At 37.9% G+C, this 26,573-nt stretch overlaps 2 protein-coding genes and 1 long non-coding RNA gene across 6 annotated transcripts in view; 1 reads left to right on the plus strand and 2 right to left on the minus strand.

Moving 5' to 3' along the window:
• Nucleotides 1-5,098: 5,098 nt before the first annotated feature.
• Nucleotides 5,099-11,571, plus strand: LOC144659721 (uncharacterized). Of its 4 annotated transcripts, XM_078520219.1 has the most exons (9): nucleotides 5,099-5,342; nucleotides 5,527-5,773; nucleotides 7,714-7,786; nucleotides 7,899-8,020; nucleotides 8,641-8,733; nucleotides 9,204-9,264; nucleotides 9,526-9,627; nucleotides 9,812-9,929; nucleotides 10,395-11,571. In XM_078520219.1, the coding sequence occupies exons 2-5, from the start codon at nucleotides 5,639-5,641 to the stop codon at nucleotides 8,731-8,733; spliced, it is 423 nt and encodes a 140-aa protein (XP_078376345.1). In that variant the 5' UTR covers nucleotides 5,099-5,342; nucleotides 5,527-5,638; the 3' UTR covers nucleotides 9,204-9,264; nucleotides 9,526-9,627; nucleotides 9,812-9,929; nucleotides 10,395-11,571. The 4 variants fall into 4 exon arrangements, with proteins under 4 accessions (XP_078376345.1, XP_078376344.1, XP_078376342.1 ...); XM_078520218.1 differs by lacking the exons at nucleotides 5,099-5,342; nucleotides 5,527-5,773 and having other exon boundaries at nucleotides 7,151-7,786; nucleotides 9,150-9,264; XM_078520216.1 differs by lacking the exons at nucleotides 5,099-5,342; nucleotides 5,527-5,773 and having other exon boundaries at nucleotides 7,210-7,786.
• Nucleotides 11,572-16,376: 4,805 nt separating this feature from the next.
• On the minus strand, nucleotides 16,377-19,807 carry LOC144660255 (uncharacterized). The gene is made up of 2 exons (XM_078520859.1): nucleotides 19,689-19,807; nucleotides 16,377-17,017 (listed from the first exon to the last, which is right to left on the minus strand). The coding sequence occupies exon 2, from the start codon at nucleotides 16,998-17,000 to the stop codon at nucleotides 16,497-16,499; it is 504 nt and encodes a 167-aa protein (XP_078376985.1). The 5' UTR covers nucleotides 17,001-17,017; nucleotides 19,689-19,807; the 3' UTR covers nucleotides 16,377-16,496.
• Nucleotides 19,808-23,049: 3,242 nt separating this feature from the next.
• Nucleotides 23,050-26,573, minus strand: part of LOC144659723 (uncharacterized) — a 31,725-nt gene continuing 28,201 nt past the window's right edge. Inside the window, exons 3-4 of the long non-coding RNA XR_013571950.1 lie at nucleotides 24,925-24,980; nucleotides 23,050-23,768 (exon numbers count right to left, since the gene is read on the minus strand). This is a non-coding gene — a long non-coding RNA (uncharacterized LOC144659723). The remainder of the gene's footprint in view (nucleotides 23,769-24,924; nucleotides 24,981-26,573) is intronic.

The following is a 26,573-nucleotide window of genomic DNA, read 5'->3' on the forward strand; positions in this document are numbered from 1 at the left end:
TGATTAAAATTCAAAATGAATGCGCGATTTTATTCATCAATGCGCATAAGTTAGTTTAAATTTCGCAACCGTCTTTTATGCTGTTCAGTTTGCTTCAACTAAAAATTTTGAAACTTCGTGTTGGCCTCTTTTACCAATCCTCCGTCAACTGACTTCAAGAAAGTGAATCCGCTTTTAAAGAATACAGTGAGTTTTGCTTGTAAATTGAGCAAGAACTCTGCTTTCACGAACAAGCTTCTTGAATTTCTTTTCTTTGCCATGAAATTGACACTTGCTTGGCAGGTAAGCGAAGGTTTCTTTAACGGCGTGATTAACTTGCTCATGTGGTTCTCAGAATTGTCTAAGTATTTCAGCTCCTGAAATTCACCATTTCTAAGTGGTAGCCGACAAACTTTAGTAGACAATTGACATTTGTCTTACTTCAGTTTTATTCAGAACATCTTTGGAGACTCTTTGGATACAACCACCAAGTTGAAGTATGTGACAAAGCACAAGACAGGAAAGGCAATGAAACCTAAATGCACGCCTTGCAGACTGGTAAGTTAAAAGGTCAATTTTGAACTCTTGTCTTACTGTGTACACTCTTTTTTTTTATAAGAATACAGTTTTTCCTACCCAGGCTGAATATTCTTATTTTTCTGCCGATTTTAGGCTGAATATATTCTTATGAACTCACCATTCTTAGAAAATACCGTTTGACATTTCTGTCAGTAGCAAGTATTGGGTAATCAATTACAAGTGTTTGGTGTCCAGATCTGTATCGTGTTACATTGTGCACATGTACCATTGCTTTCCTCACAGAGATAAAGTGACGGAAATGAAAATACCTGATTTTGTTTCAACTAAAAATCTCAGCCTCGAGTTTATTCTTAAAATATTCTTTCAGCCTCGATATTCTTATAAACTTGATTCACCAAATAGATTAAATTTTATTTGTGACTCTCGAACAGGGCTACCTTTTTCTGAACATTTTTACGTGTCTGAACAATAACTCGGTAAAGCTAATCTCTGATCAGTAACTAGGGCTCGGTACGGTGATTCAAAGCGCAAGCAAAACTGGCTCTTTCTTGCCCTTAAAGACGTCATTTTAGGGTTATTCACTCGTGACTGTCAGAGACGTCAGCATTTCAGCTACTGAACTGCACCATTCCTTATTGGTAGCCGAAAAGTTTTGATAGACAATAGACATTTCTCTTGTTTTTTTTTTCAGAAGATCTTTGGATACAGTCACCAAGTTCAAGAATGTGGCCACAGTTAAGACAGAAAAGCCGATGGAAAATGCACGCGTTATGGAGGTAACTTACAAGTTTCTTGTTTTATATAATCACCAAATAGATTGCAGTCTATTTTGAGACTTGAAAATAGGACATTTTCTCAACATTTTAGTCTCTAAACAACAACTCTGTAAATCTGATCTCAGAAAAGTAACTAGGGCTCTACGGTAATTCAAAGCGCCAGCTAAACCCGTTCTCTTCTCCGTCAGGGCGTCAATTACTCGTATCATTTACTCGTGAGGTTCTCAGAATCGTCAGCACCTCAGTTAGTGAACTGCACCATTCCAAATTGGTAGCCGACCATTTTTGGTAAATAATAGACATTTCTCTTTTTTTTCAGAAGATGTTTGGATACAGTCATCAAGCTCAAAAATGTGGCCACAGATAAGACAGGAAAGACTGAAAAATGCCCGCCTTATAGAGGTAACTTAGGGACGGACCATTAGAAAAGTGATGGGGGGGGTGGGGGAAAAACCAAAAAAAAAATTCATGCAAGCCAAAATGGCAAGAAAAAAAAATCGTGCAAAGGGGAAGGCAAAGAAAAAAAATTCGTGCAGAAGAAAAGGTCCTATTAATACCTGAAAATACCTTCCATCATTTAACACTTGATGAGATCTCTTTTTCGACGAAATATATGGTGGAGAACGCTGAAAATAGCATTTCCGAGCATAGAAATTTCAAAATTTTCTGGGGGAGCATGCCCCCACACCCCCCTAGATGGATTGTGATCATAACATTCCTTTAGCTCGTCTCTCTCTAGCCTGCATAGATTGCTTACTAGTTAACTCATTTCTCAAACAGATTGCAAACATGAATGGTACGATATACAGTGGTCTTAGTTTATGTTGTCAATTCCGGTCAAATAGGATTTCTGCAGTAATTATTTATGAATTTCTATTACGTGTTGTTTTAGTTTTTGCATATGTTTATGTCTAAGTTTTCCCACGGACTTTACACAGAAATGTATGAAAAACACAAATCTATTATACGAAGTGATCGAGAAACTCATTCTGCTTTGGTGTGTTAAGAAGCGAAAGAAGATGTGTAAGAAACTATATATAGAAATAAAGTGTCCATTAGGGATTGGGATCGCACTTTAAAAGCTGATATCAATTCAAAAACCTCTAATCCATTAAAGACAATCAAACAGACTTTATTTTCCTTATTAACTATTTTTTGTAGAAAGGGGTGGATCATGTAATTTCCAACCCTCGCCCAGGGGTGGGTGTTTTGAGCTAGAAGGAAGGGGTGGGTCTCCACTTTTTCCAATTGCACCGCCCTTTGACCCCCCCCCCCTCCCCCCTCGGTACTTATTGACAGTCCCTAAAGGATGAAGTCAATGAACAACAGCATTTTTAAAATATTTAAAAAATAATCAACAAAGCAACATTTGTCAAAAAACATGGCATAAAGTAACAAAACATGGCATTTGTCGGAAGAAAAAAACATTTATCTAAAAAAAAAATTCGAGCAGAGGGTTTCACCCGAAAAAAAAATTCCTGCACAAGAAATGGACAGAAAAAAAAAATTCGTGCAAGCCGAAAATTCCCCACCCCCCCCATCACTTTTCTAATGGTCCGTCCCTTACGAGTTTCACACGCCTTAAATAATCACCAAATAGATTCTATCACAATTTTAGACTTAAGAACTGGACCATTACTCAACATGTTTACGTCTCCAAACAACAATTTTTGTGTGTTGGTAAAGCTGATCTCAGTTAAGTAACTAGGGCGCTACAGTAATTAAAAGTGCTAGCAAAAACCCGATCTATTCTCAGTTAGAGATCAATATTCAAACGGCATTTTTTTGATTTTTTTAATTCGATGGAAGACTATTCAGTACTTTACGTCTATCGGAAGATGAGTTTCGCGCAATTTGTCTTGTATTTTTTTCTAATAGTATTCTGCTTAAAATGAAATAATAATTGTGACGACTACAAGCCACGGCAAGACCCAAGACAAAAGCGGGTTTTTCTTTGCTATTTACTAATCAAATGCCATTTATTTTCTTTACTTCAGAACTTTAAAGAAAAACTGGTTGCAGTACAGTTTAATAAATGTATCCTGGTACCGCTCCATACCTGTAAGGTTTAAAATAAAGAAAGCATGAATACTGCAGCTGGAGGAACAGAACGATTGAAATAGAAATCCTTCAAGTGGCGTGGCATTCTGCAGAAAGCAGAGAAAGAGTCAAGTCTTTCCTGCCGTCATGTGCAGAACTGATTTATCCTGAAATCAATCCGACTGCGTGGATAATTTCTGCTGCTCAGGTAACAGCTCTAGATTAAATCCTAGATTAATACCAAATCAAGCTAATAAAACTTTCAGCTTGAAATCGAAGCTGGCGACATGTACGCAATTCCAAGCTGGGTGGAGGGTTTCTCGCGTTCCACTTGGTGCTTATCTACTTGCACGCTCCCGAGGACCGGTTTTAGTTGGTTATCCTGCTTTGCACCTGTTTTGGGAAGCCATTCTTTTTGTCATTGCACGTAGGTGTCATGAGTACCATACGAGTCAACTCAGAATACCGTAAAATTCCGGTTATAAGCCCCCCGGTTATAGGCCCATCCACCTGGAAACAAAAAAATACATCCGATTATAAGCCCCCCCCCCCCCCCCCTTGCCCGATGACAGTACTGAAAAGGGCTAAATGCTGCTTTATTATGGGTTTTCAACTAAAAAACGCATATCGTTCAACACTCCCGTGGCCCGTTTCGGAACGTTTTTTTCCTTCCGCTTATAAGCCCTCCCGGATATAAGCCCCTCCACTTGTGAGCCCACCCAAAAACCCTTATAAAGTTGTATAAGCCCAGGGCTTATAACCGGAATTTTACGGTATCATGTGATCTGAGTGGCAGGGAGGGTGGTTCTTTTCCAGCGGGTGTTTCTGCCTTTATTCGAGCGGGGATAACATATATCTTAATTAAATACAATTGATCAAGGGCTTTCGAGAACGGGGTGTAAATACATTATAAATCATGACCACTGAGAAAACAAACGTCAGTGACTGTAGTAGGATTCGAACCCTCGACTTTTAGATTTCATGTCCTACATGAGCCACAGAGCCATGATGGAAACAGGCTGCGCGTGAGCGATTTCCAGTTGTTTTACTCATTAATAGGCCTGTGGATGATTCTTCACTAAACAATACAATAGAAACAAGACAAATTTTTTGCATAACCCACTATGAAAAGATTGTTTATAATAATTAGTACAGATTGTATTCCACTTACACTTGTTGTTGGCTATGAAACGGCCATAGCCGTTCATCTCATATTTAACAGTTTGCACGTTTGTGGAATAATTGTTAAGTATACTAACTACTCAGTTATTAATCACATTTGACAGGAAAAGGAAGGTGGCTCCCCCAAACTGTTGTGTAGGGTTAAGTATAAATATAAATTGCTAAGTCTGGTTGAGTTTGCTGTTGGTTGTCTCCTTGCTCTCAAGGTTTTTTGCAGTCGCTCCGTTTTTCTCCATCTAAAAAAAACACTTTCAAATTCCAATTCGATCTTGATAGAGGAACCGCATGAAAACCAGCTACGGCTGATGTGGCTTTCTCTGAAAATATTGCGGCCTTTGTTTCTTCCGTCTGACCTTATGGCACAGAGCCAGTGCCAGAATGTCTGCCATATGCCAGAAACGCTTCCATGCCAGAGCTAACGATTGCAATACACTGAGCGTGTGCCTGTGTCCACTTGGTCAGAGAACGAACTGGCTTAATGTCAGTTGGACTGAAGTACAAACATACATACATACACATTTATTTGAAGCATAATCAGAAGTACTGTATCAACATGGGAATATATAAAACTAGATATGGCTAAATAACATATGTAAATGAGATCAGATCGACTGTTGTTTTTCTAGTGTGAGAGCAAGGTTGGGATTCGAGCCCACAACCATCCAGCTACAGGTCCACTGCTCTACCATCTGAGCTACAAAAGCATGATGGGAACAGAGCGTGAGTGATCCCCAGTCGATTCACTCAATGACGTGCCTGAGGATAATTCTAAACAAAAATGCACTGTAGATCCTGACCACTGAAAAAAAATCAGTGGCTTAATAGGTGGGATTCAAACCCACGACCGTTCGGGTTACAGGTCCACTGCTCTACCATTTGAGCTACACAGCCATGATGGGAATAGAGCGTGGGTGAATCCCATTTGATTCACTCATTTATATACCTGAGGATGATTCTTAACTAAACTACACTGTAAATTCTTACCACTGAAAAAATATAAGTGGCTTAGGTGGGATTCAAACCCACGACCTTCGGGTTTAATTACATCTGAGCTACAGAGCTAAGAGGAGATTGATTGTTTTAGTAAAACAATTATTCCACTCGCGCATGTTGGGTATGAGATGATTATAGCCGGCCATCTCATATCCAACATGCGCGCTTGTGGAATAATTGTTAAGTGTACTAATTTGTCAGTTATGATTCAAATTAGACAGGAAGAGGACCGTGGCTACGCGTGGCTTTGTATGAAGGACAATGTATGGCTATGTCAGACTATGTAGGGGGGGGGGGGGGGGGGGAGGAGGGTATAGGGTAAAATAGATATCTAGAACTGTATCTAAATAATGGTCATGTATTACTCTGTAAGGCTATGTAGGTCCATGTATGACAATGAATGGCTATGTAAGACCATGTAGGGATATAGGTATTGCCGTATGTATGGTCATGTAATACTCTGTAAGGTGATGTAGGGCTATGTCAATTTATGGCTATGTAACTACTGTATAATCAAGTTCATGTAAGACTCTGTAAGATCACGTATCACTATATGTATCATTATGTAGGTCTATGTATGGCATAGTTGTAATGATTCTCGCTTTCTCCTGTATCACAACCGCGAGTGTGTACATGCTTTTTTCTTCTTTGTTTCTTTCTTGTTTCCGTTTTTTTTTATCTTTTTCAGATCTGGTTCAGGGAAACTGGTATCCTTTATTTTATTTTCTTATTTCATTTTTCATTATATAGTTTGCTGCCGCTGTTGTTGTTGTTGTTGTTGTTGTTTTAGCAGTTGGCCATGAATTGTTATAACTAAATAAATCATCTTGACGTTACAAAGGGTAGATCAATAGGGTTTTTACTTTCCAGCCGATACGGAGGCTTAGCTCACTTACTTTGATAAATAATCTAATTTATCGGAAGAAATCGTTCACTTAGTCGGATAGTTTCACATGTACACTTCAGCTGATTGAAAACGTCCTTTATACACTTGCACAAGCCAACTTCCAACGCCTGTCTCATCTACTAGCTCCTAAACATGTCTAAACCGAACAGTACGATACGTTTGTTTATCCGATATAATTTCGAGAAAAAGATTATGGATGATCGAATCCTGCAAACCGAGTCGGCATTCCACGCGCATTGTGTAACTGGGCACAAATCCGCAAGCTTGCCAGTTAGCAATCTTCGGAGAACTTCGGACATCTTCGGCAGAGTCTGTACATCGTATTCCGAACATCTTCGAACATCCGATTATATCACAGCGTCTGCACATCATATACCGAACATCTTCGAACATCCGATTATATCAGAAAAAAACGTCCGAAACAGTTCGGAATTCTGGGTATCAAAAAATCTCACTCACTGGGCACGACCACACTCAGGGACCTTGTTTCGACAACTTTTGGTTCATAAATCGTCATGACATATTCGGACATTTTCGATAATTGTCACAAGTCAGAATCGTAGGTTAGCGCACACCTGTGTCCTGTGTGCACTGCGGACCTATTTCGACCTTAAAGGCCGGCCAACTGTATGCTTCAAGATGATAAACTGTAGATTTGAATATTTCGTCAGATATGCTGACTTCTTCAGGGAATGAACTACACAGTTCATCCCTGAAGAAGTCACGGCACGGCCTGACATGGCATGACACGGCCTGACTTCTTCGGGGAACGAAGTGTGTAGTTCATTCCCCGAAGAATTCAGGTCTTGTCAGGCTGTGCTGCGTCTTCTTCAGGGAATGAATGAACTACACAGTTCAGGCCCTGAAGAAGTCACGGCACGGTCTGGCCTGACACGGCCTGACTTCTTCGGCGAACGAACTTAAGAGTTCATTCCCCGAAGAATTCAGGTCTTGTCAGGCCGTACTGTGACTTCTTCAGGCAATGAGCTACACAGTTCATCTCTGAAGAAGACAGGCCATGCCTGACAAAATATTGGAAATTACAGTTTATCATCCCAACCGTACGGTCAACCTCTTTTATATCAGTTCAGTGTTAAAAACTGATGATCTTAGTAAGGAGAAAAGAATTAAGACAAAATGAAACATTTAATAAAATATATATTTTCCTGTATTCAACTGATCAATCTCTTCTCTCCTTGTATCCTTAATTTCAGACATCTTTCTCTGACTCGTCTGAAATTCAGGCTACTCTCCTTGAGCGGATCAGTTTGCATTTCGTTCTTATTATTTTTTCAGGGTTTTCCATGGAACGCGTGGATGACTGTCGATATCCACCCTGTAGAGCTATTTCTGGATATGTCTGTGAAAGGTATGCTGGTATATGGCAACGAAGGGCTACTTTGGAATAAATGAATAACCTGCAGAACAGGCGGTTTAATGAATGCCTAGTAAACAGTAGATTTGATTTTGTGCGTTCACAGCTTCCAACTTCAAAAGAAGAGAAGACCCTGGGGCCGGAGAAGAGTCTCTTGAGACGACAGTACAAATGAGAGATGACCAGCAGTTTACTGTTATATTCAAGATGGCGGACGGAGGGTCGATGGTGAGTTGTGATAATGCTTTTTGAAGATGTATAGTTTGTTAACCCGCTTTTCTTGAAATTACACCTGGTTAAATTAGTCATCCTTTCATGTAAGTTCCGTAAGGGCTAACCCACAGAATACGGGGCCACTTTGTCTTTTGACATTAGTTAAATTCTTAACACACAATCTAAGTTTTCTCTTCGGGAATCCGGCTAATTTGCTGCTACTGGTAGTGTTTTAGGCTCAGTCTTTGTATGAAGACTTGTGGAGTTATGGCTTATGTTATTGTGTACAAATTTTGACACAGTAGAAATGAGCCATGGGTTTCCTTCCCTGTTTATCTAAACTCGTGTTGGACCAAGGAATCTAGGGGAGTCTCGCAGGGTGTCTGCTTTTTCCCAACTTTTTTTTATGAAAAATATGATGTATAACCGCCAAAAAACCCAAAAACATTTCCTGCAAATTTACCTCGCACGCCGGTATGCATTATTATTTATACAAAGCAACGTTCGGCCAGGTATCTCTTAAAATAGGGATACTTACTTTAAGTAAGTCTTCAAGAATGTGTTGTTACAGCAAAACAACTTGGATATGCTATAAATGGTTAAGAATCTGCTTTGTGTTTTCTTTGATCTTCCAGACTTGGATACTGGATGTTGACGTATTTGGGCCAAGTATTCCGAGAAAAATGAATGTGGAGGGAAACAACATATTAAAAGAAGTCTTCTATTAGGTAAGTTATAATGAAATAAAATTAAAGTTGTTGCCAGAGTGCCAGCATAGGCAGCACACATATTCTGCATATTCTTGCGAGCATTTGAAAAATTCTGGTATGTTCAATCACGACAGATATCCAGGATTGTCAAGAACCAGCCAATAAGCAACCATTTTCTACAAGGAGCTAGATGTTATCCAATCATCAGCAGCTAGCTTTTTATGAAGCCTTGAAGAAAGAATTAAACTATTATGACATCTCACATGGTGCTTGTCTGAGTTTTCAAACAATATATCTCTCCTCTTGCAAAACTAGTATAAGAAACACTTATTTTTTTAATTCGAGTTTAAAATGGAAAATGCAGCCATGTAAATCGACTTTTACATTTAAATGTGTTTAGACCACAGTATGTTAAATAATGTCTTTTTTCTTAGTTGTGTTTCAGTCTACACAGACAATGATCAAGTGACTTGCTGTTATATCAACAGGATCCTTGCTAAATAGCAGGGATGATGCCCTGGTGTGAAGATTGAGGACCTAAGAAAAATGGTATTTATTCATGTCTGTGTTACTTTTTATTTATGAGACTTGTTCTCAAGGACGGGGGAGCTTGCCATCAAAATTTTTTTCATTCTTTAGAACAGAGGTGTTCACATGATGTATAAATATCTGAATAAAACATTTGGTCACATGCTTAAAAGCCAAAAACATTTTAAATTAAGAGCTAGGTCAGTTGTCTTCAAGAATTTGTTGTCAACTTGGATATGCTATAAATGGTTAATCTGCTTTGTGTTTTCTTTGATCTTCCAGGTTGGGATACTGGATGTTGACTTACATGGGCAAAGTATTCCAAAAAAAAAAAGATGACTTTTGAAGGAAAGGACATATTAATTTTAAGCAGTGTTCTTCTGGGTGAGTCATAATAAAGTAAAATTAAGTATAGATGGTAAGGACCTTTGGATGTTTTTGACTTTACAATTTATTACAAGTGGTAGGGATATGTTATCAGTTATCAGAGCTTGCTTATACTGAGAAGGTTTGCATATTCTTGACAAATGTTACGTCTTTACTGATTATTTGACCTTTATTTTCTTAGTTGTGTTCCAGTCTACACAGACAAGGATCAATTGCTTGCTGTATGTCAATAGGTTCCTTGCTAAATAGAAGAGATGATGCTGTGATGTGAAGATAGAGGACCTAAGAAAAAAATAATGGTATTTATTACAATCTGTGTGCTTTTGTTATTAAAAAATGCGAGTGTCACGAATTTGAGCCAAGTTTAGTTTAAGAAAATGACCAGCAAATTGAGCAAAATATAAAGATAAAACTTTAAAACAGTAGAAGAACTTTTCAGTTGCAGTGCACAAGCAAGAGCACTGACTCCTCTACTGATATAAGCAAATCATGGTAATTAAGATTGAAAACATATTGTGATTGGCTAAACCAAAACTGTTGATAATTAAACCAATCAAAAGTTTGGATTGAAATTTTGTTGTAGAACTGCATATATTGTTTGTATTTTATGTTTGGGCCACCTTCACAAATAGTGTCTTTCATAGTGACGCAGTCAAGCAGTTCTACCCATCTGTAATACAGTTAATTTACACAGAGGAGGTTCTACTAGCAGATATCTTTTAACGGCTTGCAAATCATAGAATTTTTTTCATCTTTCTTTCAAGCACTAGATCCACCTCACAGAATCCCAGTCTGATACAATCCTTAGAAGAAGGTGAAGCATTTTTGGACTCCTTTGCTGACTTACCAACATAATTTGAAAGCAGTGGAGATCAATGAATGAAAGAACATACAAGTGGTCAGTTAAATAAGCTGTGTCTATAGTCCAGCCAAGATTCCTGTCTCTACTGACAAGGATGACTGAGAAGATCAAGTGATCAACATCTGGCTTCTCCTTACATTTTTAATTCGTTGTCCATCAGTCAAGTTGTGAGAAGAAAGACAATAATCAACTATAAGATAAAGTTTGATATAATGCCGTGAACTTTCAGAACTAACTTAAAAGAAGTACATGGGAACTACCGTAGTAAGGAGAATTAAGATGAAATGAAAGCATAATGAAGCAGCATCTTGATTTGGAAAGATCTTAATTATTTGCATTTACTTTTAACACACATTTATGCGATATATGTGACTACAAAACCAGTTCCCACCCAGTTGGTTGCCATAATAGATTTGAATCTGGGATGACTTCATGTAACCATGCATGAAAAGTAAACCTGATACCAGGTTCCAAATGACAATAAATAATAAACCAACAGAAACATTTATAACTTTAATAAAATAATATTAAATACCCAAAGAGAAAGGTGAGCAATAAAATTATGCAACAATTCGATGACCGCAAGCCTCACATTTACATTTGAAAATTTTATAAATGTAAATGTGCAGGGTTTAACGCTCATTGAAATCTATGTGTTTTTATTGCTCATCTTTATCTTAATGTATTTAATAAATTCTATAGATGTTAGAAATAATAACTAAATTAGCTATAAATTTAAAATTGGAGTAAATAATGAATAAAAACAGTTTGGAACTTAATATCTGGTAATATTTCATATGTGGTTACATGTAGTCACCCCAGATGCAACTCTTACATGGCAACCAATTGGAGAGTTCACAGACAAAACAAGTTTTGCATTTATCATGTGAATGACAGTGTGGTGAAATTAAATGTAAGCACAGTCTTTCTGATCGAGGTGTTTATTATTAAGTGGATTGTTACTACAATGTTTTTACGGCCAAGAAATCTGGGATCCTTTATTCAGGAAATGCAAAAATTGTAACAAATGAAGGTAATTCATTAATAAAATGGAAAAAAATGCAAATTGTACTATTAAAGCTGTTAAGTCTTTTATTTGTCTCAATTGTATTTTGTGATTAGTAGGGTTGTGTAAATCAACCTCGTCCCCAGGGCCTTCTCGGGACGAGTAGCAGTTTTTGGACATTGGTTACAATTAACTTAGAAGTGGACTGCGGAGGGGCTGATAATAAGCATGCGTCACTATAACATGTAAACTTGTTTAATAACTTTTAAAAAAAGTAAATCAAAGTGCTCTTTGGGTTAACTCGCCCAACCATGATAATAAATTGTATTAAAATTACTTTTTTAATTTTATGAAACGCAAATTATTTAGAAGTTAGAAATAAACCCTTGATATTTGCCACTCGATTTGCGTTACAATTGCAATAAAATAGGTGTATTTTGTCTAAATTTTTCCGGCAAACAAAAAACTTTATCTTATCTGTTTAGTTAAACGCAAAGAGAGAAGGAAATTTGCCCTTACTTTTTCAGTATTCCTGTGCATAAGCCCTTTCTTGGTTAATATCCATATTTCAAGCTTGGAAGTTAACCAGTGGATTTTAAGTGACGAAATCAGAACCAGCGCAGAGGATGATGTGTTTAAGATCATTCTAACCTGGATTGATCACAACAAAAGCGAGCGAAAGAAACATTTTGCCGATATATTTCGTCAGGTTCGGCTACTTTATGTAGCGCGTGACTATCTATTCGAAGATATTGTGACAAGTGATCTTATACATGACAATGCGTGCTCTATTGAACTTGTGAAGGACACTTTCAAGGCAATTGACTCACAAAATTCTGAAAACATCTCGTTTCCGCCTCCCAGGAAGTCACTTGAGACTCCTGTTGTAATAGTTAGTATACAGGAAGAGGACAAACAACTCATGACGATGTGTTATGTTCCCAGTACAAATACATGGTACAAGTTGCGTGACATTTTACCGTCGTGGCTAGGCTTTTGTACATTATGCTTTTGTTTCCTCACTAAAATACTCCACCTTAATGCTCCATTTTTCCCACTAAAATGCTAGGTCTCCCCCGAAAAAGTCACTCAAATGCTCGGATATAGTCTGAAATTCAGCCGTCCTCTCGACCCAACCCCCCAACGAAGGGGCGCGGGCGCCCCTTCGTTTCAGACTAGCTCGGATAATGCTCATTATACGAACGGTTTTTTTAATTACTTTCAAATTGTTTAACTTGGTGTTATCTGTTAACACTTACATAAACATACAAGTGTTGCAAGGAACAACAACAAGGTATACAAGTTCATAAATACAGCGAAAAAAAGAAATAATCCTCACAATCATTGGTGGCTACATTGATGCAATGGACAAGGTCTTGACCGATGTTGATAGGTATGATCTCAGCAAAAGAAAATGGGACAAACTGGCCAATCTTAAAGAAGCAAGAAAAGAAGCTTCTGGTACCGCCACACACAAGAAAAATTTCATTACTGGTGGATGGTCAGAAGCCACTAGTTATTTCCCTTATTCGCCTCTCACTGTTAACACTTGTGAAGTGTACAATGAAAGGACAAATGAATGGCAATTTATAGCAAGATCAAGGTTGTCACCTTTTGGCAGCATGTTGTGCATCGGTGACAAAGTTTATGTAGTGGACAATGTGTGGCTCAACAGGGGAGAAATTGAATGCTATGGCCCTGACAAGGAAAAATGGAATGTCGTAACTATAATACCTGTTCCAGCTGTCCATGGGAGGGAAGTATTAAATGAAACATCCTTTTCAATGAGAGTTTTTTTAGGAAGTAATATTCAGTGGTCATCACGAAAATGTTTTGCCCTTAACAAGGCCGACAACATTTGTGAAGGTATGACAGTAGTATTGAAGAAGCTACTTAAATTTGATTACCTAAGATTACCTACCTGATTAACTAAAATAACTAGTAAAACAGACAAAACCATAACATAAAAATAAAAAAAAAAAGAATTACAATAATTGTTCAATTTAACTGTTCTAGGTGGTGATCATTGTACGAGGTTGTCTCTCAATTCAAAGCATGCGAGTAAATAAAAGTAGCTGAACGTTCTGCTTTGAGAGTATTGAACTTGACAGCCTGTATCCCGGCCCTCTCTCAGGAAAGTAATCAGGTTTTGCGCTGCGAAGCACGTTAAACGCTCCTTTCGCCACTGTCTTTTGCGTTCCCTTACACGGTTATCTTCTGTTCGGGTTGTCAGTGGTGATATTGGATTAGTATTAGAATAAGGGAAAGACACAGCTTGCACGGTCTCTTGCTGAAATTGTTCCACACTGCGAATTCTCTCAGCGTCAGTGTGTGGTCAGTGTGTCCTGGGCAATTTTGGAGCATCGCTTGGTTGTAACAAATTTGTTACACGGGATGTACTGCTGCCTCGTTTGAAGCATGTGTTTGGTATAACTGCATCAGCAAGGAAGTAAGAAAGAAAGAAAATCACCAAATAAATTAATCTATGATGCCTGGAGAAGATTAAGTATATAAGTGGCTGGGATGAACGTCGGATATTTAGAAACGAACCCCTGAAAGCAAGACTATCGTCTTGAAGGCGTGGCTAGAATTCACTCCGTGCCAACCTTTAAGGGGGCGTTCTTAACTACAAATTTGTTGTTAAGAGAGATTTCTTTTAAACCGTTATCTTTTGGAAACCAGACTTCGCACAGGTAAGCTTTTTGCACAGGTTTGTTCTATTGAAGAGTTCTTCAGTAGTTTCAAATCACGGTCATTTTTGACGAGTCACGTGACCAGTGGAGTCCATCCGCGGGCTTAAGATTATTTATTTTTTAATAAGTCAATACATCTTAAAAAATGTTAGGCTAAATATTTCAAGTAACCCTGGTTAAAATCGCTTAAATTACACAAAATGCAGTAAGGTTCTCCTTCACCGAAATTTACCTTGACTCACTGGTATCCCAATTCATCAATGTTTTAGAGATAAACAATTTTCACTGTAAAATAACTGAAATGATACTTCCAGTAATCGATCATCACATTTTCAAATCTTAGTGATGGCGCGAACAAAGAGAATGTACATTTTGATAATCGAAATAAACGATTGATTTCTGTTTATTCTCACAGTGTCTATAAGAATTAGAGAACATTTTCTCCGTGTCTCTATTGAGTTATAGAAACAGTATAGAAACAATCATAAAGTTTGGGAGAACTCGAAAACCAAAACGGACACCAACACCGGTACCGCTTAAGGTCAGGGTACACCTGAAAGCCGTTTATCCACCGCTTGTCTTGGGTTTTATGTCCGCAATATTTTGTTCGCGTTTCAAGCAATCAAAAAACTCTATGCTTAAAACGCGAATCTATGTTTTGTGGTGTTTTGTAAATTTTTGGGTGATTTTTGGGCATGTTTGGGAGAAGAAAGTTTTTCTCAAAGGATTAGTAAAATTAAGAGAAATAAGAAAACAATGGAGATTTAATGTGATTTTTAAATTAGGTTTGGAAGTTAAAAATTGGACCACCTGACAACCTGGAGTGCTCTTGCGTGGGGATCAACTGTCTGGTGGTGTTTCAAAATTGTTTTTCTTTCTTCAACCCCTTCTCTGAACCTCCTAAAATTCCATTCAAATATGGGTATACCCCCGCCTTAATACCATACCCTTTAGTGCTATACGTAGTTAAGGATTTCATGAGTTGGAGTATAGGAAAGGCAATGTGAAAAAATTATTTCGACATTTAAAAGGGCATTTCACAAAATCTCCAACAGACGCACTAACGAGTGATTCATCAGGCTAACTCCTAAGGATTCCTAAAACGATTTCAGACTAAGTAACGTGGAGACACGGACCCTACAACCTAAGAGGACACAAAAAGCAGTTGTTCCACGATTTTCAACGTCCTTTTTAAAGAACTCAATCCAGCACAGAGGTGCAGTCTTATGGAATTTTGTGTCAAGCTACTTTAATAACACTACAAACCACAAGCAGTTTGTAAAAAAGCGAGAATGGACCCCATATTTAAAAAACTTAATTTTAGCAGTTTGTCGATCCAGACAATTCCGAAACACATGTGTTTTTAAATATAATATCGTTTATTTTAGTTTATCACAATGTAATATTTATTTTCTTAGGTAGGTAGATAGTCACAGACGACCCCTCAAGTATGTATTTGTTTTAAAACAGATCGTGATTAAATAAAGGTTTATTATTATTATTATTATTATTACTCAAGTGAAAAGTTTAGAATAGGGCAGAGGGGCTTGCAGGGATAAATAGGAACTGGGATTTCGGCAAAATTTTGATTGGGAAAATGCAGAAGTCCATGACTCCTGACAAAAGGCATCTATAGATAAACTGAATTGCTAAAAATGCGGATTATCTGGCAGTTGCGAGTTAACTTCCATTCTCAAGCATATACACAGCCCAAAATCATGGCAAATTTTTACGACTTTTTCACATCTTCAATTTTCTTTCTTTGTTTATTTCTTAATTTTCGTTAATTCAGCTACCCTCCTTCTTTCAGCTGGAAAATTAAAGTTTTTTTTTAAAATTCCTAACCAATGGAATTCTAATTGAAACTCTATAAGTGCGCGTTTGAGTAATGTTTGTCACGAGCGCTTGAGAGAAATGCCTGCATATTTTTACATCATCTCTGGCAAAATTTGATCGATAGTTTAATTTCAATATTTCAGGAATATTTACAAAAAAATATCCTTCTATGCATCAGGTGCTGTTCAATTGCTTTCAAAATGGCTTTACTTTGTAATTCGCCTCCAAACGCATCCAAACGACAGATTGCAGAGTTTTTGCTGCATACGAGTGCTTAACAGAGAAGGAAGCTTAAGTTTTCGTGAAGGGGAAAAATGTATTCAGAGACGACACTGAACTAACACAACTGTTTTCACCTCGAGTACCTTTATTAATGCCTCCAATCAAGTAACTACAAAACTGTCCCCTCTACTAAAAATCACCATTTTATTTTACTGTTCGAGGTTTGCGGCTTCATCAGGTCAGCTTATTATCCCCTAAGACCATACACGTCTGCGCACGATTTACCAGAGTTGTCGCCCTCGCCATTGTTAATTAAATCCTCTCCATACCACAGACGCAGCTTTTGGTTGCGGTAGAAAGAGAAATCTTGACTGAAGACGAGGACCGGTGATTTGGAGGTGTAACCTGGCATGGTGTAAAAGTCGTAGTCGTCTTTCGGGACTGAAGCTGCTGGAACCAGTCGCCTGTTGTTTTGGTCTGTTAGGTGGACATTAATTTTGTCACTACTACATCCCCAGTTGCTTTGAGTGTCTGAAAAAGGAGCACACCTTACCCAACCAGAGCGGTGCACCAGCATCACGGAGGTCACGGCGATGTTTGTACTGACACTAAAGCTACCATACTGGTTGTCTTTGGCTCCGAAGCAAACTGGATCCTGGTTGAGCTTCACCCATTGATCAACCCAGTCAGCCGAAGCTTCGTCGGACAACAGCACGGTGGCCATCAAGGAGATAAAAAGGAACTTGATCATGATCACTTCGTTTTGATCTGAGACAGAAGAAAAATGAAAAGACTATAAGACATGATGTTATGGGGCTCGGGGAGGTTGCAATTCATAGCAACGTAACACCTTGCGTTTCCTATGCAAAATGTGTCAATCCGCAACCTTCCCCACGAAAACAAGAAATCCTTCGAGAACTGGTACCAGTTTAAAAGAAATTGGGATCAAAAAGCGGGATTAAAATTTGTTATTTATTGAACAAATATTTTATCAATGCTCTTGCTTTAGTCCTTAACGATCGATGATCTGCGGCAAAAGCACCGTCAGAAACTTCACTTTCTCCTTTTGAACACATTAATTAACTATCAAAGGTAACAAATTGTAACCCTTAACTATCGACACTTGAGCCAACGCAGTTTTCTCCGATACCTGTGATAAAACGTTCTGTTTTTGTCCACATACGTGTGAAAAACGAATAAACATTCATACTAGGAAAATCATAGACATTACCGTAATGTTAAAAAATTAACCTAAACATTATTTCTTTACGCAAGAGACCGCACTTTCTAAGGGTTTACTGGCGTAATAAAACCACGCGGGATGTTGGAAGAGAATTCAGGGACTGGACTAGGAGAAATCGAGAAAAGCTTGTAAATCATTAGCCTCCTTCGCAGACGTTCTTTTGGCTCATCACGCGTTTCTTCCCAACGATTTTCTGTTATACAACAGACGGGCGCTGATTGGTTTTTTCATAACAGAGGCAAACCACCGACGAACAGAAGTGGTAGCTCGGTTAAGCAGACGGTCGTGGGGGAGAAACGCGTGACGAGCCCAAAGAACGTCTTCGAAGGAGGCTGGTAAATGACGAGCGTTAGGCGAGTGATTTGCATGCTTTTAGAGTATTCTTCCAACATCCCAAGTAGTTTTATTACGCCAGTAAACCCCTGGAAAGTGCGGTCTATAGCATTTATGGAATACTAAACTATAGAAAACCTTTCTCGAAGAAATAGAAATCTTGTTAAAATTTTGAGATCAACGACTTGGTTGTTCTCAACACACTCATCGAATGACTTGGTCAGAAAATCAAAGCGGCTGAAAGAATAAGCTAAGACACAGGTTCAGCTCCACGCTTAGAATTTTACTGATCAACAGGACAAAAATTTTCAAAGAGTAATAAGCTATAATAGTCAAATGAAAGGAAAGGAAAATGACAATTGGTTAAAAGCAGAAAATTTGTTCAATGTTTTAAAAGTACTTTCACATGAAAATTGGCCGGTGTCATTCTTCGCGAGAGTAAGTAAGGACTGCATGGAAAGTTTGCAAGTTTACAAATTTCACTGACTGGCGAAATTTGGAATAAACGTTCATGACAACTTCACAGCGACTCAAATTTTGAGGTTATTAAGCATTCATATATTCAAGCTATTGTTTAAACTGATTGACTATTCATTCCGATGTATTTGCCGACAAGCTGGCATGCTTCCGAAGATCGTGAAGAGCGCAACATCTTTGATGTAGGCGAGAAGTATTTCTTTTGTTAACAGACTGAAAAATATCTCCTGGGAATCTGCTTGACTGATTTTATTTTCTATCACTTTCAATGCGTGGAAATGTAATTCATTTACTTAAAAACTGCAAAAGATTTAGAGCGAGTGGACGCGCGCAAAGATAAACAAAGCATGCTCGCGTACTAAAGTATATTTTCTTTTTTGCGTGACGAGTGACATTATGCAAGACAGCACGTTTATTTAAGCGCTCTCAGTCGAATCGAAACTGAACAATTAGGGCTTTCCGATTTAGCGGAAAATCAACGGAAGTGGAAGTTATTGTTCTTCCATTACTTTATAGAACAATAGCTTTATTAACCAATTTTTAAAAGAAATGGCTTTTCATTGTTGTCATAGCCTGTAGAACAGAAGACGAATTTACTTTGTTATGCTGCACCTCTATATATGGTACACGTGGACATACTAAGACATGAGCGAAAATAATTTCCGCGCATTCGAAGAATCGAAGCAGGATGGAAGTTTCCGTAATTGCTGAGAGCAGGAGAGAAGGGCAAAAAAGTAGCCTAAACCGAACTTTTGGAGCACGAACGCATGTGAGAACGCCCCAAAGTCGAGAGAACTTCTAAATATGGTGCTCAATACGGCGGCATCTAAAGGCAAAAGGTGCTAATTTATGTAACACGCGAGGCCATGGCACTTCGGTGCGAACATACCAATGGAAATAGTAGTCCTTTTCTTTTCTTTTTTTGTTTATCTGGCAAGTGCGAAGATGAATGTCAAGCGCGAAGATTAAGAAATTAGTTTCAGTTTGCTTTAATGCAATATGGTTTGACATATATGTACGCGTATTTTTAATTTCAGAATGCCAATGTTGAAAATTAAACAAAAGAAGAGAAGTACGTAATGACTGTGTATGACTTTTTTACAAACGGGTTTTGAAGATTGACAAACGAAGATAGAGTTCCAACTGGAGAACAAAATTTCAGTTCGCAAACAAATTAACTATGCAGTTATTAGTTTACCGTCCTAAATTTGAATTTAAAAGGCTGTCAAATTCAAAGTAACGACAAGTTGTGATATTCAAGCACACGTGTATTAAAGTCCACGCCTCGCTTTAAGTGAGCGGAAAATCGGCCTGATTTTCCGCTAAATCGGAAAGGCCTATTAGAAATAAAAGTGCAAGTCTGTTTAACAGGTTTGATATTCTTACCTTTTTGTGGAACTTGTGAAGGATCACAGCGCGATGACAAAATACTTTCTTCAAGTACAGACTGAGAATAGCGAGAGTTGCTCTGTTTTAAACCCTTCAGACCTATAATTTATGCTATGAGGTAGGCGTGTATTTTGCAAATATGAATGACCTTGCTTGCATCAACGCATAAAAACATTCCTACTTGTTAAGGTCGTTACACTGACTACAAAAACACTATTGTCTTTTATTTTTACCGCTCCTCCAGGCCAAGTACATATATTATATATGCTTTCAGCTAATGTTAAGTTATAGGGTTATTCCATTCCCTCTTCCAATCCAATTCTTTTTCATATCTTTACTTATTCGATAGAAGAACCTTCGTTTGTAAGCTCAAATGTAACAGAGACTCAGTACATTAGATTTGTCAGATGTAAAACCATTTGATTCAGCAGTAGACACATCTGCTTATTAGCGAACGATGTGCATGGCGGAATTAGCATAACCTTATTCTTTAATTATTGACAAACATAAGTTGTTCTTTTTCTTTCAGTGATATTCGGTTCTCCGAGACTGACGCTTATAAATTTAAGACTGAAAAGTGCATTCCTTCGGAGTAACTTAACGTGTGTTTAAACATGAAAATAATTGCATCTGGATGATGTAACAGTGTTTGAGAATATTGGCATGTTTCACAGAAATAATGCATGCTAAACATTTTGCGTCAATTGTTTTGCCTTTCAAAGCTTTGTTTTAATAGATTCTTGGCGCCACTAGTGTCGTGACAAAGTCTTCATTAAAAACTGAAAAACACTAATCAATATTCGAACTGTTATATTAATAGCTTTTTTAACAACTCTTTTGAGAAACGTTTTCAAAAGGTTTCTGAAATTTACACGTTAATTATTTTAGCTTGGAAAGTATTTTGATATTAAGAGGCTCCGACTGAGAATATGAAGAATCGTTGGACAGGCTGGGAAAATCGAAAATCTTGAAACTTTGCCTGAATAACAACTTTGGGGAACTATGTTCGAAAATATTATTCTCATCTTCAAGGAATTTATGGTTTTCGAGAAATTAAGAAAAAACGAAAATAACGGTTTTAGCTCATTAAATATGCAAAAAAATGCGTAAAAATGAGAAAGTTCTCGATATTCCTATAAGAGCAATTTTCAATGCTTTGAATCGAAATAAACTTAGAATAATAGCTTGACCTTTCCTCTTTCAGGCAACATAAACTTTCAATTTTTTCCGGCTATTTTGAGGTTTCCTTCGCCTTTTAAAATATTGCTTTATCAAACACTTCGGGAAAGGGCAAAAATTGAGAAACTTTGGAGGCCGAGAAAGCACCTTGATATGTCCGATATCGAGTCAAAACAGATACTGTGCAAAAGCTCGATGTCTCTTCTGTTATAATATCAAATAAAAAATCTGGGTACTCAAGATTCACACAAATGAGAAACGAAAGTTTACGACCTCCTCGTGTCTAATTTGCATAAAGCTAATTTTTGAATTCGTCCTCCGCTAAGTGATCTGGTCCGCTAAATTTACATTTGGGAGCTATGATTTGCACAAAGAAAGCAAGTTTAAACTTTATTTAATTTTGTGGACGTCTTATTCCGATACACTGGTTATATAGACGCGAAGAAAGAAGAAAAAACAGTAAAATCATCGACTGAGCTCATTGCGTGACCTGCGTCACGTTATGAATTTTATTGTCAACAATTGAATTTGATTTATTTGTTGGGACTCTTGCATTTCAAATTTAAGATTAAAGAATGAGATAATAATATCATTCACTTACCTGAAATTGGGTTTCAGCCCAAAGAAAATCCTATTAACAACCTCTGTATCTTGTTTTATATAAATCAACTTCACATCGCCATTCGTCAAAATGATTTTACAGTAATTAAAAATATTTAATAATAACCATATTTCAGTGTTTGTTTTGTCGTCATCCACGTCCGTCCGGTTATTGTTAGCTGTGCAAGCTTACGAGAACCATTCTCGTAAGCGGCCAGCTCCAGTTACGGACACTTTTTTTGCGTCCGAGGGTGTCCGCTTACGAGAGCTTTGACTGTATTTCTTGTATAAAATTTGCATACCACATAAGTGCTTCTGTAGAGAAATGAAGCACTAATCATTTAGAATATGACATTATATACATGCACAGTAATGCTTTGTCCAAACTCATTAAACAAAAGTAAACATTTTTAATCAATTTTAGAAAACAAGAACCTGTTTCCAAATTTGAGGCTAAATTGGTTCTTATAAAAATTGTATCTAATTCGCAAATTTTAGCGTAGCAGGTTCTAAAACTGGCTTAGGTTCTTACTCGCGGGTTTTTACTGTATGTCCTCTTTTCGGAAAATGTTAGTGATCTTATGGTTTAGCCGAATCTTTTGTCCTCAAGAAAAAAATCGTCGATAGTGGAGAAAAATTGACATTGGAATGCTCGCTCTTGGCTAAAAGTCTACTCTAATCTGAGAAGATGGAGGGGTCTTGTTCTCGAGCTACTCTCTTTCGAAATCTGTGGTTTATTGTTTTTTCTTTGAAGTCTTTAACAGGTCACTTTTCGTGTAGCTCTCAGAGCAGAGGCGGAGATGATTGTTAGTAAGAAATTTGCACATGCAAAAGTGACAGGTCTATGCGTGCGGTATGCAAATAAATCTACCCAGCGACGCTGTGGTAATAACTCAATCGTCAACTGTATTTCATTAAATATTAACACGAGCGAATTGTAAAGGAAAATGTGTTTTCAAATAAAGGTTATTAAACTACAAATGTACCATAATCTCCAAACTTCGCACGTAGAAATCTTCTGCGCCTCCAAGGAAAAGGAAGCTCGTGTCTACCGAGGCAGCATTGTACAGGGAAAAAAAGTGGTTAATTAGACTGCAGAGGCATCTTCGAAGATTCATGTATATTTTTGAGGTGCGTTTTCTAAACGTTTCGCACGGTATTATCACCGACTATTAATTGTTGCGTTTTTGCCTGAGGCACTTGTCATCCATAGACTATTCAGAAAGTCCACGCCATTCCAAATATTTTGTGGTATCATTTACACGAATCATTTCCGGTGGGATCATTTGCGGGCCTGTAAGTATTTTTACGAAATTCGAGATGTTTGGATGGCCGATAAAACAATGTTTAGTGTGTTTGATATATCTTCGCAATCGAAACAAAAACTATGGAGTAAACGGAGAAATAAAATCGTAAAAATCTATGCTAATTAAGACGGTTTTCTATTAATGAGTTTGAGAATTGTTCCTCAAGTACTGTATTTGTGTTATGTTGTGTTTTGTTGTATTGTGGTTGTGTTATGATGATTGAAGAAAGTTTGAAACAATTCCAGGAGTATTTGTGAGGGCCGGGAGTAAAAGTTTTAGAAAAGGCAATGAGCTAAAACAAGTTTTTTCAACTCGTATTATTTAATTGTCCTTTTTCAAATGACTACAGAAACTTTGCTTCTCTTAACAGTTCTATTTTACTACATTGTTCGAGGTTTCTTGAAAGGACCAGGTAACTATTCAGTGTCGGTTGCTGGTTTAAGCCAAAAGAGCATACACGTCTGCGCATGTTTCTCCAGAGTTGTCGCTCTCTGATACGTCAAGTAAATCCGGCCCATACGACAGGCGTAGCTCGCTGTTAGCTGGGACAGCGAGAGGAGTGCAGGAAGGTTGAGCACAGAACACGAGGAAAGACGAAGAGGCTGTGTAACCTGCCAGATTATACCCTCCATTTCCATTTACTGTTGAGGGATCTGGAGCCACTATCGTGTTTTGCTGGTCTGTCAGAAGGGCACCAATGGATGGCATATTTGGATCACACCCCCAGTTGGCGTTCCTGCCAGGGTTTGTACTACACGATACCGTTCCGGAGCGGTACACGAGCATGAACTGCCTCACGGAGATATCCTTCTCAGTAGCTGAAGCTACCGTACTGATTATCTTTGGCTCCGAAGCAAACTGGAGATGTGTTGAGTTTCACGCATTCAGGACATTCCACACAGCTTGCCATAGCTTTGTTCTGGGATAAGATTGCTTTCGCGACGATGGCGACGATAATGAATTTGGCAAACATCTTTCACTGCCAACGGTTCTGTTCAGAAACAAAATAGAAATAAGCAAAAGACTGCAAAAAAGCACCGTACGCGTGGGCCCCTATTATTTCTATTATTACCTTATTCTTACTAATTTTCGCGTGTACTTAATTTCGTGAAAATTCGGGAGCCGAATTTCGCGAGTATTAAGTTTCTCGATTGCAAGAAAAAATAAAGGAAGAGTGTATTAAATTTCGCGATTTTCCCAGTGTATTCTAGATTAGTCGATAAAGACTAAGGAGCTACTGGAAATATACAAAGGTCTTGCTCAATGTAAGTGTATCTACAATCCTACAAGGAGCCTGCAAACGGAAAAAGTCAAATGGTGACTGTACTAAAGAAGTCTTGGCCGATTTACAAGCTGAAGAAGACAGTAATTAGAGAAAGGGTGCTAGTCGAAAACAAGACGGAAATATATTTCCAAGGATAGATAGTTAAATTTCCATATATTTAAAATTTTTGTTTTGATATAAAGTAATGGTAATTAATTTTCGCGTGTTTAAATTTCGCGCATTGTTTTATTCGCGTGTATTAAATTTCGCGATTATTTTGAAATCGCGAAACCTTAACGATCAGACCTTAACGATCGATGAACCGCGGACAATAGCTTCACGTCAGAAACTTCAGTTTCTCCTTTTGATCACATTAATTAACTATCAACAGTAACAATTGTAACCCTTAACTATCGACACTTGAACCAACGCAGTTTTCTTCGATACCTGTTATAAAACTAACTTTCTGTTTTTATCCACATACGTGTGAAAAACGAGTAAACATTCATACTATGAAAATCATCGAAAAACGGCCAAAGGGTAGGTAACTTCCCTGCTTTTCTTTTATCAAAACTTAATTATCCACAATACAAAGAATTAAGGCTTTCAAAAAACATTTCATGTATTTCGATACACAAGCTATTATCGACTCAGTATTTTTGGTATTTTATACTTTTGTATAAATTGGTTGTGAGGAATGCGTCCACTTCCTCATGTTTGGCATTGGTTTATACTTCGAGAGGAACTACATCAAGCAGCCGTTAAATCCCCAGGCTCCGCGCGCTCACTTTTCACCTCTCCCTATTTCCCAGCCCTTACGAAAAAAGGGAGAGGCCTCTGCGGAGGAGAGAGTCTTATAAACATGATATAAGACTTAACTTACTGCACTGCACTTTTTCTTCTCTGCGTCAAGTCAGATCTCCGTTAGTAGTTGGTTCTCTGTTGAGAATGGGATACGATCTTAGACGTTCTCCCTTTTAAGGGGTCCTAATTAGCTAATTAGAAAAACAAAAATGACAGCTGACAGTTAACAGTTGACAAATGAGCCATTAAGGAAATCGCGATCATTGAGCAGAGCTTTCTAGCGAAAGAATATTGTCTAGAAACAGCATATGCCAAATGGCGTTTCTCCAGGGAAGGCAGAGTTTTCTACATTCAAAATACCTAAAAATTATTTCTTTTCAGATAAATTTTAGTTCACGATGCTTTTGATAAGTCTTAAGTTACAAAGAATAAAAACGTGACGGAATGAAATATTTAAATGAGATAACCGAAAATTACTGACAGTTGGCATTCGTCAAATGAGTTATTAAGGCTACGTTTACACGGGACCGGTCCGGAACGGATGTGGTCCGATTTTCGTACCGGATAGGCCTTCTGTTTACACGGGACCGTTCTGGAACCGGTCCGGAACGGATCCAAAACTGGACCGGTTATTTTGCAGGTCCAGTTATGGATCCGTTCCGGACCGGTTCCAGAACGGTCCCGTGTAAACACCTGGATCGGTTCCAAATGGTTCCATGTAAACAGGTCCGGTTCGGTTCGGAACGGTTCCGGACCGGTCCCGTGTAAACGTAGCCTAATTATAAGGTACGTGCGATCACTGAGCAGAACTTGCTAGCGCCAGAATGTTCAGGAAACAGCGCATGCCTAGTGGTGTTTCTCTATCACTGAGCAGAGCTTGCCAGCGCTATAATAATACCTAAAAGTTGCACATGTGTTTCTCGAGGGAAGGCAGAGTTTTCTACGTTTAAAAATAGCATAAAAATTATTTCTTATGGCATAAATTTTAGAAGAAAAAACGTAACGGTACAAAATATTTTAATGAGAAAACATAATGTTAGAAATTGAAAATTTGCAGCAACGAAGAATAAGCACGAAATTACTAACAGCTGACAGTCGTCAAATGAGCTATTAAGGTACAAATCTAGCTCGCATTGCAGATTTACCGATAAGGAATCTAGCCTTTCACATCGATACAGCTAGCATATTAGATGCAGAGCTCTCAAACCTCACGCAGTGAGCGTGAGATTTAAACAAACGAATGTAATCTTTAGCTCTCACTAAACAAATATTTCTCTCGCATTTAAATTTTTCATTCTGTAGTTCAGTTTGAGGCGCTTATTTAATTTTTTGAGAAACAACTAACTGTTCAAAAAAAACTTTAATATTATTAAAAAAACTAACAAAAACAGAAACTGTAAGAGTTACAAATTGTTAAAAGTTCAGTTACTTTTAAAAGAATTGTTTATTTTAACGGTAAAAATATGCATGTACGGTTCGGTGAATGTTCTAGAATTTGTCTATTCGATGTCGATGACTTCAGTAGGGGCAGTTATCCACAATAGGGGTGCTTATTGACAAAAAAACATTCGAAGGGGGCGCTTATTCGGAAGGGGGCGCTTATTGGAAGGAGGGCGCTAAATCGAATCATTACGGTAAGGCTGAGGCGAATAGGTACAAAATCCGCACACTAGCCCCAGCTTGCATGTGTATTAGAAATTAAGTGAAGGAATGTATACTTGATAAGAA

The sequence above is a fragment of the Oculina patagonica genome, chromosome 7, assembly GCF_052425735.1.
Source record: "Oculina patagonica isolate OP01 chromosome 7, crgOcupat, whole genome shotgun sequence".
Classification (NCBI taxonomy): Eukaryota; Metazoa; Cnidaria; class Anthozoa; order Scleractinia; family Oculinidae; genus Oculina; species Oculina patagonica.